This window comes from Tachypleus tridentatus, chromosome 2, assembly GCF_004210375.1.
Source record: "Tachypleus tridentatus isolate NWPU-2018 chromosome 2, ASM421037v1, whole genome shotgun sequence".
NCBI classification, from domain to species: Eukaryota; Metazoa; Arthropoda; class Merostomata; order Xiphosura; family Limulidae; genus Tachypleus; species Tachypleus tridentatus.
In genome coordinates, this window is record NC_134826.1 from 47,506,179 (window position 1) to 47,521,545 (window position 15,367).

Genomic DNA, 15,367 nt, shown 5'->3' on the forward strand with positions numbered 1-15,367 from the left:
TGGTGGAATTTGTTTTTGAGTACAGACCTTTCCTTGGATAGCTGTAAAAGTACCGTATTTTTTGGTGTATGAGACTCACCTTTGTATAAGATGCACCCCTATTTTTGAGGTTATCTTCAGGGAAAAAAATATTTTTCACAGTTATCATTTACTTATTTGTTCAACATCAGCATAATTTTTTATTATTTTTTAGAATACTTCAAAAATAGTAGAGGCACAAAATATTTGACCTTAGGTGTATAAGATGAGGGAGGGTTTTAAGACCCATTATTTGGAGAAAAAAGTGCATCTTATATACACTGAAAAGTATGGTAATTGAGTCTAATGGAGAAGCTTGATTAGTATTCTCACTCTGGGAATTATAAAGGAGCCTTTTAACCCCATCAACAAAGTTCAAATGCTTGATGCTGGTTTCTTTTAGAGAAATACTGTAATAGAGCAAGCAGGATTAGAATAAATGTAATTTATTTATTGATACAATTTTTTATTGCTCACTCCTTATAGCTGTCATTTGACAGTTTCCGATTTTTCTTTTTACAGTGACAAAGAAAACTCAAAAAATTGGAAGGGTAGCCAAGAAAAACAACTTGATATGGAGGTAGACAAAAGATCATTCAATGAACCAGAACAAGTGAATGAAAACATTGAGTTGTCAGAAGATGGTAACTGATTCCTTCATTCAATTTGCTTGTGAATATATTTTTATATTTCTTTTGAGAAGAGGAAAGATTTATTAAGGAGATATTTATTCCTAAGATGTAATTTGTTTACTCCCTTTCTCTATTTTTTAAAAATTTTATATAAAAGTTATTTATGAAAGAATGTTTCAGTTTCGCAAGCTGGAACTTAATAAAAAAACATGACTGAATCTTTTCATTCTTCCAGCTTATTTGGAACATGTAGCACTAGCACTTAAAAAGAGGTATATTGTTTACATTCAGATTATTTAGTTTTGGGCTTCTATAGATAGTATATCAAAAGAGCATAATAGTAACTATTTTTGAAGACCAACAAGTAACTTCTGAAACCTAGCTGAAAAACTCTGATGAACAATCTAGGCTAACAAATAATAATTTTCAAAGTGTAGTAAAATAATTAATTATATAACCAACTGTTTGTTTTAAAAAAGTGTGTAAAACTGTTTTAACTAAAAAATTAAGTTAAGATGACATTTTCATTTCATATGGAACCCATGTATTTTCACAGAACATACTTTTTGTGAGTTGAAAAACGTCACATATTTACAAATGTCATGCAATATCAAATAATATATTTCCTACAATTTGTCTGAACATTGATATTAAAAGATAATAAATTTTATAAGACCATTTAAAATTTTAACAATTTTGAGAATTATTTCCAGATGATGATGAGAATGCCCCAGATGAAGATGAGGAGATAAAAGATGATGAAATCACTGGGCCTAAACCCATGCTGCCATACTCATCTATGTTCGTCTTGTCACCTACAAATCCGTAAGTACAAATGTCTAAAATGTATATTATTATTATATGTGGTGATCACTGGAAATTCGTTTCATGAAATTTATTTATGAAATCTAGTTTAGTGGTGGCATGGTCAGGTGGTTAGGGTGCTCGACTCATTTTCTGAGGGTTGCGAGTTTGAATCTCCATCTCACCAAACATGCTTGCCCTTTCAGTTATAGGTATGATATAATGTGATGATCATTCTTGCTATTCATTGGTAAAAGTGTAGCCCATGAGTTGGAAGTGGGTGGTGATGACTAGCTGCCTTTCCTCTAGTCTTACACTGCTAAATTAGGGACAGTCAGCTCAGATAGCCATCATGTAGCTTTGCACAAAATTCATAAAACAAACAATCTATTTTAGTGCCCATTAACACCACAGAAGGTGTAGATTTGGTAATTTTATTTATAACAGCTTGTTTTCAAATGAACATTTTAATTGTAAGTTAGCTGTGACTTAAGTAGAATGTTTTAAATTTACTAAGTAATGTTACTGATCATGCAGCACACCATACTTACCACAGAAATCAAGAAACTTACTACTTAAAATAATTAAAACAGCATAAAGAAAACCTTATTCATAACATCAAAATTTTGTCCGTGAAATCTTGATTGTAAAGGTGAATTTATTCTAAGATACCCAAAGTGCCATATCAATTAGATGTTGTAACAAAACCCTAAAATATGTTTTAGAAAGTGGATAAAGTTAATCACTTAAAAACTATATGCTCAGTTAAAAGTATTGGGTTTGTAAATCACCTAGGATCCGACGTGCTGCTCATTACATTGTTAGTCTTCGCTACTTCGACCTCTTTATTATGATTGTCATCTCCCTCAGCAGTATTTCACTAGCAGCGGAAGACCCGGTTGTAGAAGACTCTGAAAAAAACAGGATCCTGAACTACTTTGACTATGCATTTACTGGTGTTTTCACCATGGAAATGTTGTTAAAGGTAGTATAATTACAGGCACAACTAACTTTTTTCATTCTCTTAATGTTATAATTGTTAATGATAACTTTATTATACAAATAATGGTAATTCTTTCTATATGAAGCAGATCATTGGTGATTAAACTTAAATTCTTGATAGACTTTTCAGTAGCCTGTTTTTAGAACCTTAAAATTACAGTTGATTGATGGTTTCAGTCCCTCTGTGTCACATCCCAGGTTTGGTAGGGATCAACAGAATAACATGGGAAACACGTAGACTTAATCCTCCCCCTCCCTCTGTATGACATTTCCTGGGCCTACATGCCAAGAAGGTTGATTGAGATCAGCCAAAAACTGTAGGAGTGAAAAGCAGGCACACAGACAGGCTGTGATACCCTACAGACTGAAACTCTTGCATTCACTGGGAGGTCCTAAGAGTGCATGTAGTGTTTGGTTGAGATTGATCAGAAAGTGTAAGCTTGATCCATGTGAATGCATAGACAACATGTAATTCTGTGATTGGCTTATATGTGTGTAAATAAACAAAATTACTTAAATTTTCAGCCATCAGGAAATAAACTAAATTATGAAATAAGTAAAATAAAGTGGTAAAAGTTCTATAAAGATAAATTATTGAATATTAACAGCTATTAGAAATGATAGTTACTTCATGTAATATACAAGGGGTGATAAAAAGTTCAATGAATGATAGCATAAATAAAAAACATTTAACAATAGAGGTGTGCATGATTAGTTCCCTCCAAAGTACTCCTCTCTTGCACATACACACTTGTTTCACCAGTTCAGTGTGTGGACTTTGTCAATGTTTTCATCGTTTGTGATTTTGATGGGTGACCACTTCTTTTTCAGTCTTCCAGTGACTTATTTCCTTGTTGAAGCCTGCCAAACCATTTGAAAACTGTCTGTTTTTTTGTTACAGCATCATCTCCAAAGATTTAGCATTTCATGTGTTTTCATAGCTGTCTTCTTGAGCTTAACACAAAATTCCATTTTTGTCCACTACTCAGAATGTAGCATTTTTAAAGAAGGGTGCAAACACTTTAGAATACAACTAAACTCATGGCACACTGGAGCATAATAACTGTATCAGACACAGTATACATATTAGAGTGGGTTTGCACAATAACCCCATCCACTTGCATTCCTCCATCATTATCACCATTTGTTCGTAGGTAGTGAGATCATTCACTGAACTATTTGGCCACACCTTGAATATCATGTCATCATTATTTCATTGTAGGTCTTCCTGAATATTACCATATTTATCATCACCCATCATTGCTGCAGTATTTAAATCTGGATAGATTTTACAGATTCATTAACTATCTAAATTACCATATTAGAAACTCTTGAGCTATGTCAGCAACTTATAAATAAAGCTAACGTATTTTTATCATTCTGTGGTTGGAAGTTTAAAAAATACTTTTTTTTTCCTCCCAGAGAAGGGAATCTCATCTAATCTAAATTTTTAGTTTTTTCAATTGAATGTATTTTCCGCTATTGTAATGCTGCTATTAAATTGTGTGTTTCTGGCTTTTCAGATTGTAGACCAAGGAGTTGTCTTGCATCCAGGCTCTTACTGCAGAGATCCATGGAACATACTAGATGCTATTGTTGTGATTTGTGCCCTTGTTGCATTTGCTTATGCGTAAGTACTGTTCTTTGGTAACCATATTTTTCAAATCTTTGTTCTTTTTTAATGTATTAAATTGGTTATATGAGAAAAATTAATACATTATATAACTTTTTTCTCATACTGTTCAACAAAGATGGAAACTAAATCAGAAGCTCCTGTTATTTCATTTTTGAAATTGAGTTTCCAGTCAGATTTATTAACATTATGTAATAAGGTTTAAAAATAATATAAAAAGTCCTGTTATTTGGTCTCTTTGTTTATGAGGTCTGTATTAGTCTTCAGTTTAATTTTATTCTAATTATTTTTATCATTAGAGGGAGCAGTACAGGGCAAAATCTCAGTACCATCAAGTCCATGAGGGTACTTCGAGTTCTGAGGCCTCTTAAAACCATAAAGCGTGTACCAAAGCTAAAGGTAAAAATACTATTTCATTAATTAAATACCATTATTTTATTTTATTTGGAGAACTAACCCTATGTATTAGATGATGGTCCAGAAAAAAGATGTATTTGCACAGGTGGTGGTCAAGGTGTAGATGCCATGGTATTTCACAAAGTGCCATTCAACTTGATATTGTGTATTTGCTGTCAGAGTTTTCAACCATTTATTTTACTCTGCATTGCTGATTAACTAACAGCTCATTGTAGAGGAAAATAAATACCAGATACAATGTACTTGGGGCACTGAACAGGAATCTGGTTATACATTTTGGAGGTTTTAGTTGTTATGTACGTTCAATATTCAAACTGTATGATGGACACAAATACTTGTATTCTTCACCTCGTACATTGACTTCTCAGAGCCTTAGCTAGATTGATGCTACTGTATCTTTAATACAAATACATTTTTAACACATCAGCCCTTTTATACACAACAGAGATGTTAATTTTACACAGTATATACACATAGTAAATTTGGAATTTTAATCAACGTTTCTTTCCAAATATTGGGTTAGTCCAATGGTTTTCATGTAGAAGGGTGTTTAACAAGTATTCTTTTTATGTATAAGATATTTTCTCTTAAGGACACTTGAAAATATTTAGCTTTAAACACCTGGTTGAATCACTGCTGGTATTTCTCAAAAGAACCTGATTACTTATAAGTAGCGATATTAACCTATACTAAACTATGCTCTAGGGCAGGGGTGTGCAACATTTTTCGTCGGTGGGCCATATAATCAACTTCATCAATCAAGCGGGGCCACTTAAAAAACAAGCTTATTCGTGTACATGCACAATAAATTTAAAAAAATTCTCAAAATGCAAGCAATAATATTTTATATTTTTGCATGAGTGATCATTTTAGTGCGACACTTGAAATTTAGAGTCCTTGCAGAGCTTGTCAATATCAGCTTTGACAGAAGTGGTTGCCACTCTTAACTGACTGGTCAAATGTTCATCAGTCAGCTGACTTCTACATTTGGTTTTGATGAGCTTCATTTTGGAGAAAAATTGCTCACAGCAGTAGGTGCTACCAAAAAGGGAGGCAATTCTTTGTGCATGACGGACAAATTGGGAAACTTTTCACGTACACAGAGTTTGTAAAAGTCTAGCAAACTGTTTTCAGAGAATTTCCTTTTAGTGTCCATGTCAGCCTGCAGTTCAATGAGTTCCATTTGGCAATCATCAGGACTGTCTTCCACTGCCAAATCAAAAGGTTGAGCGAACAATTTCAATCTAATTTCAGTTTGTCTGAAATCTGGAAATCTGTTTGCAAACTCATCACGCAGCTTTTGTACACTGGTTCCATATTTGTTGCAATCCAGATTAGGAAATTCCAGTTTCCTGGTTGCAAGACATGTAAAATGGGTCAATATGGCTCTTCTCAACTGAACCTGGAAAAGTTCCAATTTCTTCTCAAAAGCACAAATCTGCTCAAACAACTTATTCACAAGTTGACTTTTCCCTTGTAGTTTTAAGTTTAAATCAGACAGATGCTGTGTAATGTCTGTGAGGAATGCTAAGTCATTCAGCCAGTTCTCATTGCTCAAGAAGTCCACATTCTGACGTTTGCTCTCCATGAAGAACTTAATCTCCTCTCGCAGATTCCAGAATCTCTTCAAAGTAGCAGCTCTACTAAGCCAACGTACAGCAGAGAAGTACAAAACATCTGAATACTCACTGTCCAGCTCATCTAAAAACGTTTTAAATTGTCGATGATTTAATCCTCGTGTTCGAATATAATTTTACGCATTGGACGACATTTTTCATGACTTCTGCAAAATCCAGAACTTTGGTGCACAAGCTCTCTTGGTGAATAATGCAATGGCTTACAACTACGTCTTGTGCTCCAATTGCAGTTAGAAATTTCTTGGTGAATCCATTTGTCCCACCTGTCATGGAAGGAGCACCATCTGTTGTAACACCACATAATTTATAAGGATTCAGTTCAAACTTTTCTACAACCTTAAGCACTTGTTCACAAATATCCTGTCCTGTGGTTGTGGAGGAAAGGCTTGCCATATCTAAAACTCTTCGAAAACATCAAAGCCTGCAGTAACAGCTCTGATGAAAATGACAAGTTGGGATGTGTCATTGATATCAGTGCTTTCATCCAAAGCCAGACTGAAAGCTTCACACGAATTCAATCTCTTTCAAAGTTTCTTTGATGTCCTCTGAAAGATCTTTTGTCCTGCGTGAGACAGTAAAGCGGAAAGGCTAGTTTGCTCCACCAAATATTTTTCTCTGGACATGCATATTCTGTGAATATTGTTAAACAATTTTAATAAATTCTCCATCACTGAAAGGCTTTCCCTTTTCTGCCATACATTCACAAAGCTTAAAACTCAGTTTTGTCACCAGTTCTGAATTTTTCTTGAAAGTGGTAAAAACACCTTGTTGCTTTTCAATGGATGTTTTAAATGTTCAATTTTTCCTTTCGTGCCTGACCAACAATTTCATCAAACTGGGAGGAGTGCTTAGTTGCGTAATGTCGCTTAATATTGTACTCTTTCATGACTGCAATTGTAGTTTGACAGACGAGGCAGACAACACCTTGATTATGTGGGACAACAAGATATTTTGTGCACCATTCACTGTTGAATAACCTTCCTCATCATCAATTTTTCGTTTCTTAACTGCTGACATTTTACTAGCCCTGAAATCAAAACAAAAATTATTCTCACGAAAATAGCAAAGTAGAAAAAACATAGAATTTATTTACACATGGAACCTCTTATGGACAGAAACACATGTTTCTAAATTGGCATCCCGATCATAGCCTTCCGGTACTTAAATTAATTGAGAATAGCAAAATACAGTGTAACCTCGCCTATTCGCGGTTCGCCATTCGCGGCCCCGCATATTCGCGGGTTATGCGCGAACTGCGTTTTTGTAGGTCACAGAGACTGAAAGGGCTTTTCGAGGAGATTTCTGTTGTATTTACTCAATCAAGCCGTTTTATCAATTGTCGTCTTCACCAAACAAGATTGACTGCTATTGGCTGACTGCCTCAGCTTCCCAACAACGCAAACGGCAAAGCACAGCCCGGTAACGCACGGTACAATTTAGTGAAATACATAACAGTATGCAATATTGCTACATTATTACTGCATCAATGAGTATAAGTATCATTAGTGTTTGGGAAGCATTTCATATAGTATATAATCGCATACATATACGTTTTAAAACTGCGTCCAATATTCGCGGTTTTCGCTATTCGCGGAGGGTAAAGAACGTAACCCCGCGAATAATGAGGTCACACTGTACATAGAATCAGATGCATCTGAAAGCAAAAATTTTAATAAATTCAGTAAAGTCACAACAATATGCTAAATAATAATCAATTTACCTTCAATCTCTTGTAGTAACTGTAAAAGGTAATAAAATTTTCACCAATAATGAATGACGGACAGCAGAGGTTAGGGAAAATTGTCGCCAGCGGGCGAAGGCGAGGTTCAGGACATGACGTTGAGTCGTATACAATAGTGCTAGTGCACGTCACCTATTCATGCCCTAAGGAGGCCGACCAATCGAATTCGGCCTGCTCCTCTCTAGCAAAGATAATTTTAGAAATTTGTCGAGTCGAAGCCTGGGAATCCCGTAGGATCGATGCTTTTAAAAATATTCCATTTGCGTTGGATTACAGATCAGGCCACATGGTTAGATTACAACAACTAGGGCCACACTAAATGGCTTGGCGGGCCGGGTTGTGGCCCGCGGGCCGCCTGTTGCACACCCCTGCTCTAGGGGTTGCCATTTTAAACATCTACTTCCAACATACTAAGGAATTTTTAGATTATTGTGTATAATACCAGAATTACTGTATATCACATTAGAAAATGTGATGTTTAATTCTCTTATAGTCAGTTTTGAATTAGTGTTAGTATTGAAGTCTGTGAAATTCCCAAATATCTCGATTTCATTATACTTTTTTGATTTCAGCTAAAAAATACAAAATGCATTTTAGGTTTGTTTCTCTCTTATATTTGATTATACTTAATGTTTCAATGACATATAAATGTAAACATTGTCCTATTATGCTTTATAGCATATGATAAATGTACTTATTATTTTTTGAGGCAAGTTTAATTGGTAGGTAACAGTGTTTTCATTCAAACTTGGGCGATTTTTGTTTCTAATATTGTGTTTCATAAAATATTCATCATTGAATTTATGGTGTTACATCATGGAATAAACATCCTATCTCGTCACATCAAAAATTAACCAGCAAAACCCAGTACAAGAAATTAGCTTTTATGTAGGTCATACAACGGTTTCAAGAGATTTATTTGTATTTTGAACTATACACTATGGAGCACTAAATGTTTTTAATATATCCTAGTGTTAATACATATTTTGATAAAGATTCTTACATTAGGCAGGTTATGATGCATTTTGCTACCAGATACCATAGGCATAATGTTTTAGTGTGTACATAAAATACACTATTGTACGAAATAATGTGTATAGCATTTAGAGCATATAACTGCATTCTAAGTTTTCTTTTTGCAATCTGTGTTTCAGGTGTTTATCTGATAACCCTTTTTTCCTTTCTTAAAGGCTGTATTTGATTGTGTGGTGACATCACTGAAAAATGTGTTCAACATTCTTATTGTATATATCCTGTTCCAATTCATCTTTGCTGTCATAGCTGTACAGCTCTTTAACGGAAGGTTCTTCTTCTGCAATGATGAATCGAAACTCACAAAAGAAGAATGCGAGTGAGTTTTTACCTTAATTTATGGCATGAACATTTGCACATCATTCCCAAAATATTAAACAAATTTTTATGTTTTTAATTAGGTAGAGTATTTTACCATAAGTTCTGTGGTGCTTGATACTCAATTTCCCATGTGGTTTTGCTTTTGTGTTTAAATCAGATGCCAAAAAAAAACATGTAAGAATCTAAGCTTACTGTTTACCTTAATTGTCTGTTTTATGTTATTATAAGAATACAATATTTTTGTTCAACCAGAGGAGAATATTTTGTGTTTACACAAGATGGGATGCCACCTGAAGTCAACAAACGGGTATGGGATAAAAGACCATTTCATTACGATGATGTTATGTCTGCTATGTTAACACTTTTCACAGTTTCAACAGGAGAAGGCTGGCCAGCGTAAGTTCAAAAAACTGTACAAACTGCACTTTATAGAAAAACGTTTTATTGTATACTGTTTGCACATCAGTTACCTTTAACATTTTATTTATTTTTAACTTATTCATTTTAATTTTTTAATAAATGTTTACTTCAAAATTTAGTTCTTAGACACTGAGGGATATTATATATACTCAACATTTGTTATAACTTTTGGCTGTTTAAGAAAACAAATATTTTTTTCTAAATTCAATATTAATATTTAAGAATAAATCAGAAAACAACAACAATTTTTTCTTTAGATGGCTTTGCAAAGGAAATAATTATTTATATTATCCCTGTATATCTTTGTAATTTAGAAGAATTAAGCTAATTGTAATTGTGTTCAGAAGTTTAGAACACGATGTGATCTAAGAAAAGAGTGAACAATCATACTGTCAACAGTTGTGCATGGAAACTTATAATGACTTAATTTGAGCACTGAATTTATTATAAAAACTTTCCAGATTATGAAATTAGGGATCAATTAACAAAGTGAACTAAATTTCCAGTGCTCTTTTAGTATAGTTTAATAAATAATTTTTTCCCAAAATAACTTACCCATATCTTATTTTCAGAGTTTTACAAAATTCCATGGATGCAACATATGAAGATTATGGACCTTTGCCCAGATTTCGTATTGAAATGGCAATTTTTTATGTTGTCTTCTTCATTGTTTTCCCTTTTTTTTTTGTCAATATTTTTGTGGCTTTGATTATCATCACTTTTCAAGAGCAAGGAGAAAAGGAATTGGAAGAAGGTGATCTTGATAAAAACCAGGCAAGTTTTGGTGTTCATTTATTTATGAATTAAAAAAACACAGAGAAAGCAAAAACAGATTATTACTTATATAATTTCATCTGTTTAGCCTCGCACTTTTAAAGAATGAGAAAAACTAATTGCTTAAAAAGGTAATAAAACATTGCAAAAGGCAAATCTTGGTTATTATAGGATCCTGTTTTGATGCAAAGGCAGGCAGGGTCAAAGATACATTCTTCACTAGGACTTTAAGTGAAAACTTAAAAACATAAAAAAAAAGTGAAACGTAAAAGCAGTTAGTATTTTGAATTACCTCAAACCTCTGTCATACTTTGTTCCATACTAATTTTCAATATTCTCAAAGTATTTCACCTTTTTGTTTTTCCATTTTTCTGTACATATCTTTAAGCCTCTTTGGTTGTTTTTGTTTTCACTACTATCTCCATACTTAATCTAAACTTTCTTATATTTTCTATTTTCTTCATGTACTTTTTCTTCTCCCTTTGTTCAGTTGTTTTTCTTCTGTACATATTTTAGCATTGTCTATTTTTTTAAATTTAGGTTTAACTCTTTCCCTGCCTATGGTATCTTTCATTTTCCACTCTTCAACTTTATCGATAATTATTTCTAGTTTTAATCATTTTCATACATATGAATTAACATTTCCAGTATCTTGTTGTTTCTCATTTTTTCCTAGCTTTCAGTCTTATTTTTTCTATTTCTGCACATCTAAATTTTATTTCATTTTGGCTGTATTTTGAAATTTTTTATGGTTAATTAAGATTGTGTATTTTTAAAATGAGTGTTTGTTTCTATTAAAAAAACAGGCTTTCTCTGTTTTCAGAAATCTTGTATTGATTTTGCATTGCAAGCCAAACCACTTCAGCGCTATATGCCTAAAAACAAAGACAGTATAAAATACAAATTGTGGAAACTTGTTGTGTCAACAGGTTTTGAGTACTTTATCATGGTTCTCATTGTTCTCAATACATTATTACTTATGATGAAGGTAAGTTGCGAATCTTTCCTTTTTTAGGTTTATATAAAAGGTCTTTCATTTTTCATTGTAGTATATCATTTGGAAGAAACGTTGTTTTGTATAAAATAAATTCTTAGATGTTTTAATTTTTCAATAATGTAGTTATGGCTCAAAAATCGTAATCATTTCATAAAAGTTTCTGACATCTATGTTTTCAAAAGCATAAAATAAAATTTTAAACCATATGAATGTCAACAGTGTAAAACATGTTATATATCTTTTCCGTTATATACGTTTTACTGTACTCTACTCTAAAAAAATACTTATGTCTGGTGCTTATGTCACTATTAGGAAAAGAAGTGTCTCTCAGAAAAAAATATAAGTAAACAGTATCAATTTTATCATGTTAACAAATATAAATACCTTATTAGTCTGAATATAAGGCGACTCCCGTTTTTAGAAATCATGGGAAAGAAAAAATTGGGTGTTATAACGACATTTATTATAACTGAACAGCTTGCAGTGGATTAGTTGCCAAAATTAACAATGACCTTGAGAAAACATCTGATGCGCGTATGTAAATGGATAATATCTGGATAATTATGAATGTAACAGACTAGAATAGGGGGAAGGGGCCTGTGGTCGTCCACGATTATATGCTGACTATGAATTTTATAGCCTAATTGTCAATAAAAACATCGCCTTATAATCGGGCCAGTACGATTATATCCAGTATGTTACGAAGTTTTTGTAATTTTATTCTTTCAATATTTAAAACGAGATACTCAACCAGTAGTAAAACAAATATTTTAGACTTTCTTGGTGTGTTATTGGTAATTTTGTTAATATTAAAACGAAATTAAGATTTTGACTCATGTTTAATTCATGAATTTAGTGAAATAAGTTAAATATTATTTTTCAACATAACCGTTTGGCTAAACTTCTCATCTTGCTTTTAGATATTTATCAAATGTCCCTCTAGTGACTAATTTGTACATTAAATGTGATTCATATTAAACAGTCTGAGTTAAATGAGAACCTAAATTAATGTTTTAACTTACAGTTTTATCTATTGAATGTGTTTCTTTCTTGAGTGAGCGAAAGTTTTCAAGCAAAATTATATTTTATTTTTTGTAATTTCTCAAAATTATTCATTAATTTAACTGTTATTGATATAATGTTGAAAAAATCAAAGACAGTGTGTTGGTAATGATTTATATGTCCGAATTTCAAATGAGTTAAATGTATTTAAAATGGTTATTTAAAATCGTATAGCATGAAATGCATATATTTGTAGCGGTATTTTATGAATTTTCTTGTCAAACTGTTACACAAAACAGAAAGAATTATAAACGGTGAACACATAAGGAAAATAATATAGTTAAAGTTATTAAAGTTGAGCTGTTGTCTACACTGTTATAGTTTGTTTTTTTAGAATATGATCAATTTACAGAAAACAGTTCGAGTATTTAACTGTTTTCTTACAAACGCATTCCGGCCCGGTATGGCCAGGTGGTTAAGGCACTCGACTTGTAATTTGAGGTTCGCGAGTTCGAATCCCTGTCACACCAAACATGCTCGACCGTGAGGGCATTATAAAGTTACGCTCAATCCCACTTTTCGTTGGTAAAAGAGTAGCCCACGAGTTGGCGATGGGTGGTTATGACCAGTTGCCTTCCCTCTAGTCTTACGCTGCAAAATTAGGGACAGCTAACACAGATAGCCCTCGTGTAGCTTTGCGCGAAATTCAAAACAAACCAAACCAATAAACAGGAAGTAGCCATGTCTGATGATATACTATGGTAGAACTTCCCAAAACACTTTCTACAGAATGTTAAAAGTACCTAAGCATCGTTCATTTTGTCCAAATGTTTGAAACAAATGCGTGATTTTCGGAAAGAAAACTATCACAGTGTAGACGTGGCTTTGTTCTTTAATTAACCTTGCCTCGAAATCTATAAACCTGAGCACGTGAAGGTAAAATCATGTTTGAAAATACTAAACTTCAGTCGGAAGTGTAGGAGTTTGGCAAGAGTCTCTCTGATCGAAATTCGTTGGGGAGAAAACGAATTACACTGCATGCAAACCACTCTTGAGCACCGAACAGACTTTTTATTTTACATGAATGCTCTTTAAGGCTATTTCATGATCCACAGAAAATTAAAACGAATCATAATTTAATACGAAGGTTTTGTTATGAGAGTCTTAATTTGATATGCAAATTTAAGTTACATCATATAAAGAAAACTAACGTTGATATTAAAAATATATATATATTGATAAACCAAGCTTATTCTTATATTATAAAATTTTGAAGGCATAGCCAAGCAACTATATATCCTCTATATGTATTATAGAGAAAGATCATGAAATACCCTCATTGTCGAAACCCGTCACGGCTATCTGCAAAAACAAAAAAAAAACGCATGTATTTTCCGACGGGGAATGTGTGTGTGGTGCTGGCATGGCAGCTAGGCTATGTAAATGTTGAATATAAAACGTGATGGTTTTTCTGCTCATTCACAATGTCACGGCCTATCTTCTGTAGATTACGCCCTCTGCTTGTTTTTACGTTGATTTTTTTAAATGAATTTAATCAGAGGAGAGAGCATCCTCGCCGATTTGTTTGCAACTGCTTGCTTGACCACTTGGTTAATCACAACGTAAAACTTCTAATGATGTATTGTTATCGTGTCGTGTACGTTTAATACTGGTAACAGCTAGCTGGGAAAATGTCAAATATTTAATATAAACTAGTTAATGGCTCGAATAATTGTCTTGTTTTATGCCTGTGGAAAAAAAGAAAAATGCGTTTATGTGTACAGTAAGAATTACTCATTATGATTTTTTTTTCGTACCAGCTTGACTAGAAACCTATTGAAAAATAATGAACTAACTCCTGTGCTGACGTAAGCCAAGATAATTTTCTAAATTCAAATTAAACAGAAGAAGGGAAAGCATTATTGGAAACAGAACGCATTAACGTTTCTTTTACTTAATTTTTCTGTCTCTCTCTCTCAAAATCGTTGTAACTTACCGTAGGGTTTCAGTTTTGATTTCGTTTTCGTTGAATTTTAGTTTCATACTATATTTTGTGGAGTGTTTGTGTTTATGCTGTATTTATACCTTATACAGGGTGATGTTGTCTTGCTTTTATTGTCTTGCTCTTGTGTCTCGTCTTGTTTCTAGTTTTACAATCAGAACAATCTTCTCAAGAACATTCTGCACTACATGAACGCCGCCTTCACTGCTTTCTTTACTGTTGAATGCTTATTGAAGTTGGCTGCATTTGGAGTCAGGGTAAGAAAAGGGATGTGATTAAGTGTGTATTTAATTCACTCAAGTTAGATAATATCTCCACTAGAGGTCGCTAGTTGCAAGATAAGCACCCGCCAACTGATTGTTCACACACACGCACATGCTATAATCACTGCTGTCGCTTAGATTTTGCTTTCCACTGATGTGTAACTTTTAAGTAAAATCTGCGGTAAGCCTTTTTCTTTCTTTTTTTTCTTTTTTAAATAGGAGTATAAATTGTTTTGTTTCATGCGCCATCTAGTGTCAATGTAAGACGTTTTGCTTTAATATTTTCTCATTTGTTTTTGAAACCTAAATAGCCGGCAAAATCTATGTGCTGGTTAAAAACAAGGAAAACATATTGCCAAGGTTAGGCTGTTTGCTCATATCTGTCACCACATGTTATAAAGGCAGATGTAGGTTTCATAGCCAGAACTTGCAGGCTTAACTTCTTCTTTCTCTGACTAACGTGACCGTAGTGATGATAATGTTTGATAGATTGGCTGGTTATATGTATCATATGTCATCAGAACAAAAAAATCGTGTAATAAATTAAGAAAACACGCATATTGCGCGTATGTACACTGTCTGCTTGAATAATTGTTTCTTATTTTAGATGTCGGTATTTTTTTTTCATAAACTAATAGAATATTTAATACGCTGGCTCAGAAGCATGTATTT

At 33.1% G+C, this 15,367-nt stretch overlaps 1 protein-coding gene across 6 annotated transcripts in view; it reads left to right on the top strand.

Annotated features, from left to right (window-relative positions):
• LOC143242962 (voltage-dependent calcium channel type A subunit alpha-1-like) overlaps positions 1 to 15,367 on the top strand; it is a 98,533-nt gene that overhangs the window by 31,195 nt on the left and 51,971 nt on the right. For all 6 annotated transcript variants that reach the window (XM_076486585.1, XM_076486576.1, XM_076486577.1 and 3 more), the window contains 10 exons: positions 541 to 662; positions 1,364 to 1,475; positions 2,250 to 2,439; positions 3,980 to 4,086; positions 4,389 to 4,488; positions 9,075 to 9,235; positions 9,490 to 9,633; positions 10,230 to 10,431; positions 11,255 to 11,419; positions 14,579 to 14,689. In XM_076486585.1, coding sequence (XP_076342700.1) covers positions 541 to 662; positions 1,364 to 1,475; positions 2,250 to 2,439; positions 3,980 to 4,086; positions 4,389 to 4,488; positions 9,075 to 9,235; positions 9,490 to 9,633; positions 10,230 to 10,431; positions 11,255 to 11,419; positions 14,579 to 14,689 — 1,414 coding nt within the window. The remainder of the gene's footprint in view (positions 1 to 540; positions 663 to 1,363; positions 1,476 to 2,249; positions 2,440 to 3,979; positions 4,087 to 4,388; positions 4,489 to 9,074; positions 9,236 to 9,489; positions 9,634 to 10,229; positions 10,432 to 11,254; positions 11,420 to 14,578; positions 14,690 to 15,367) is intronic.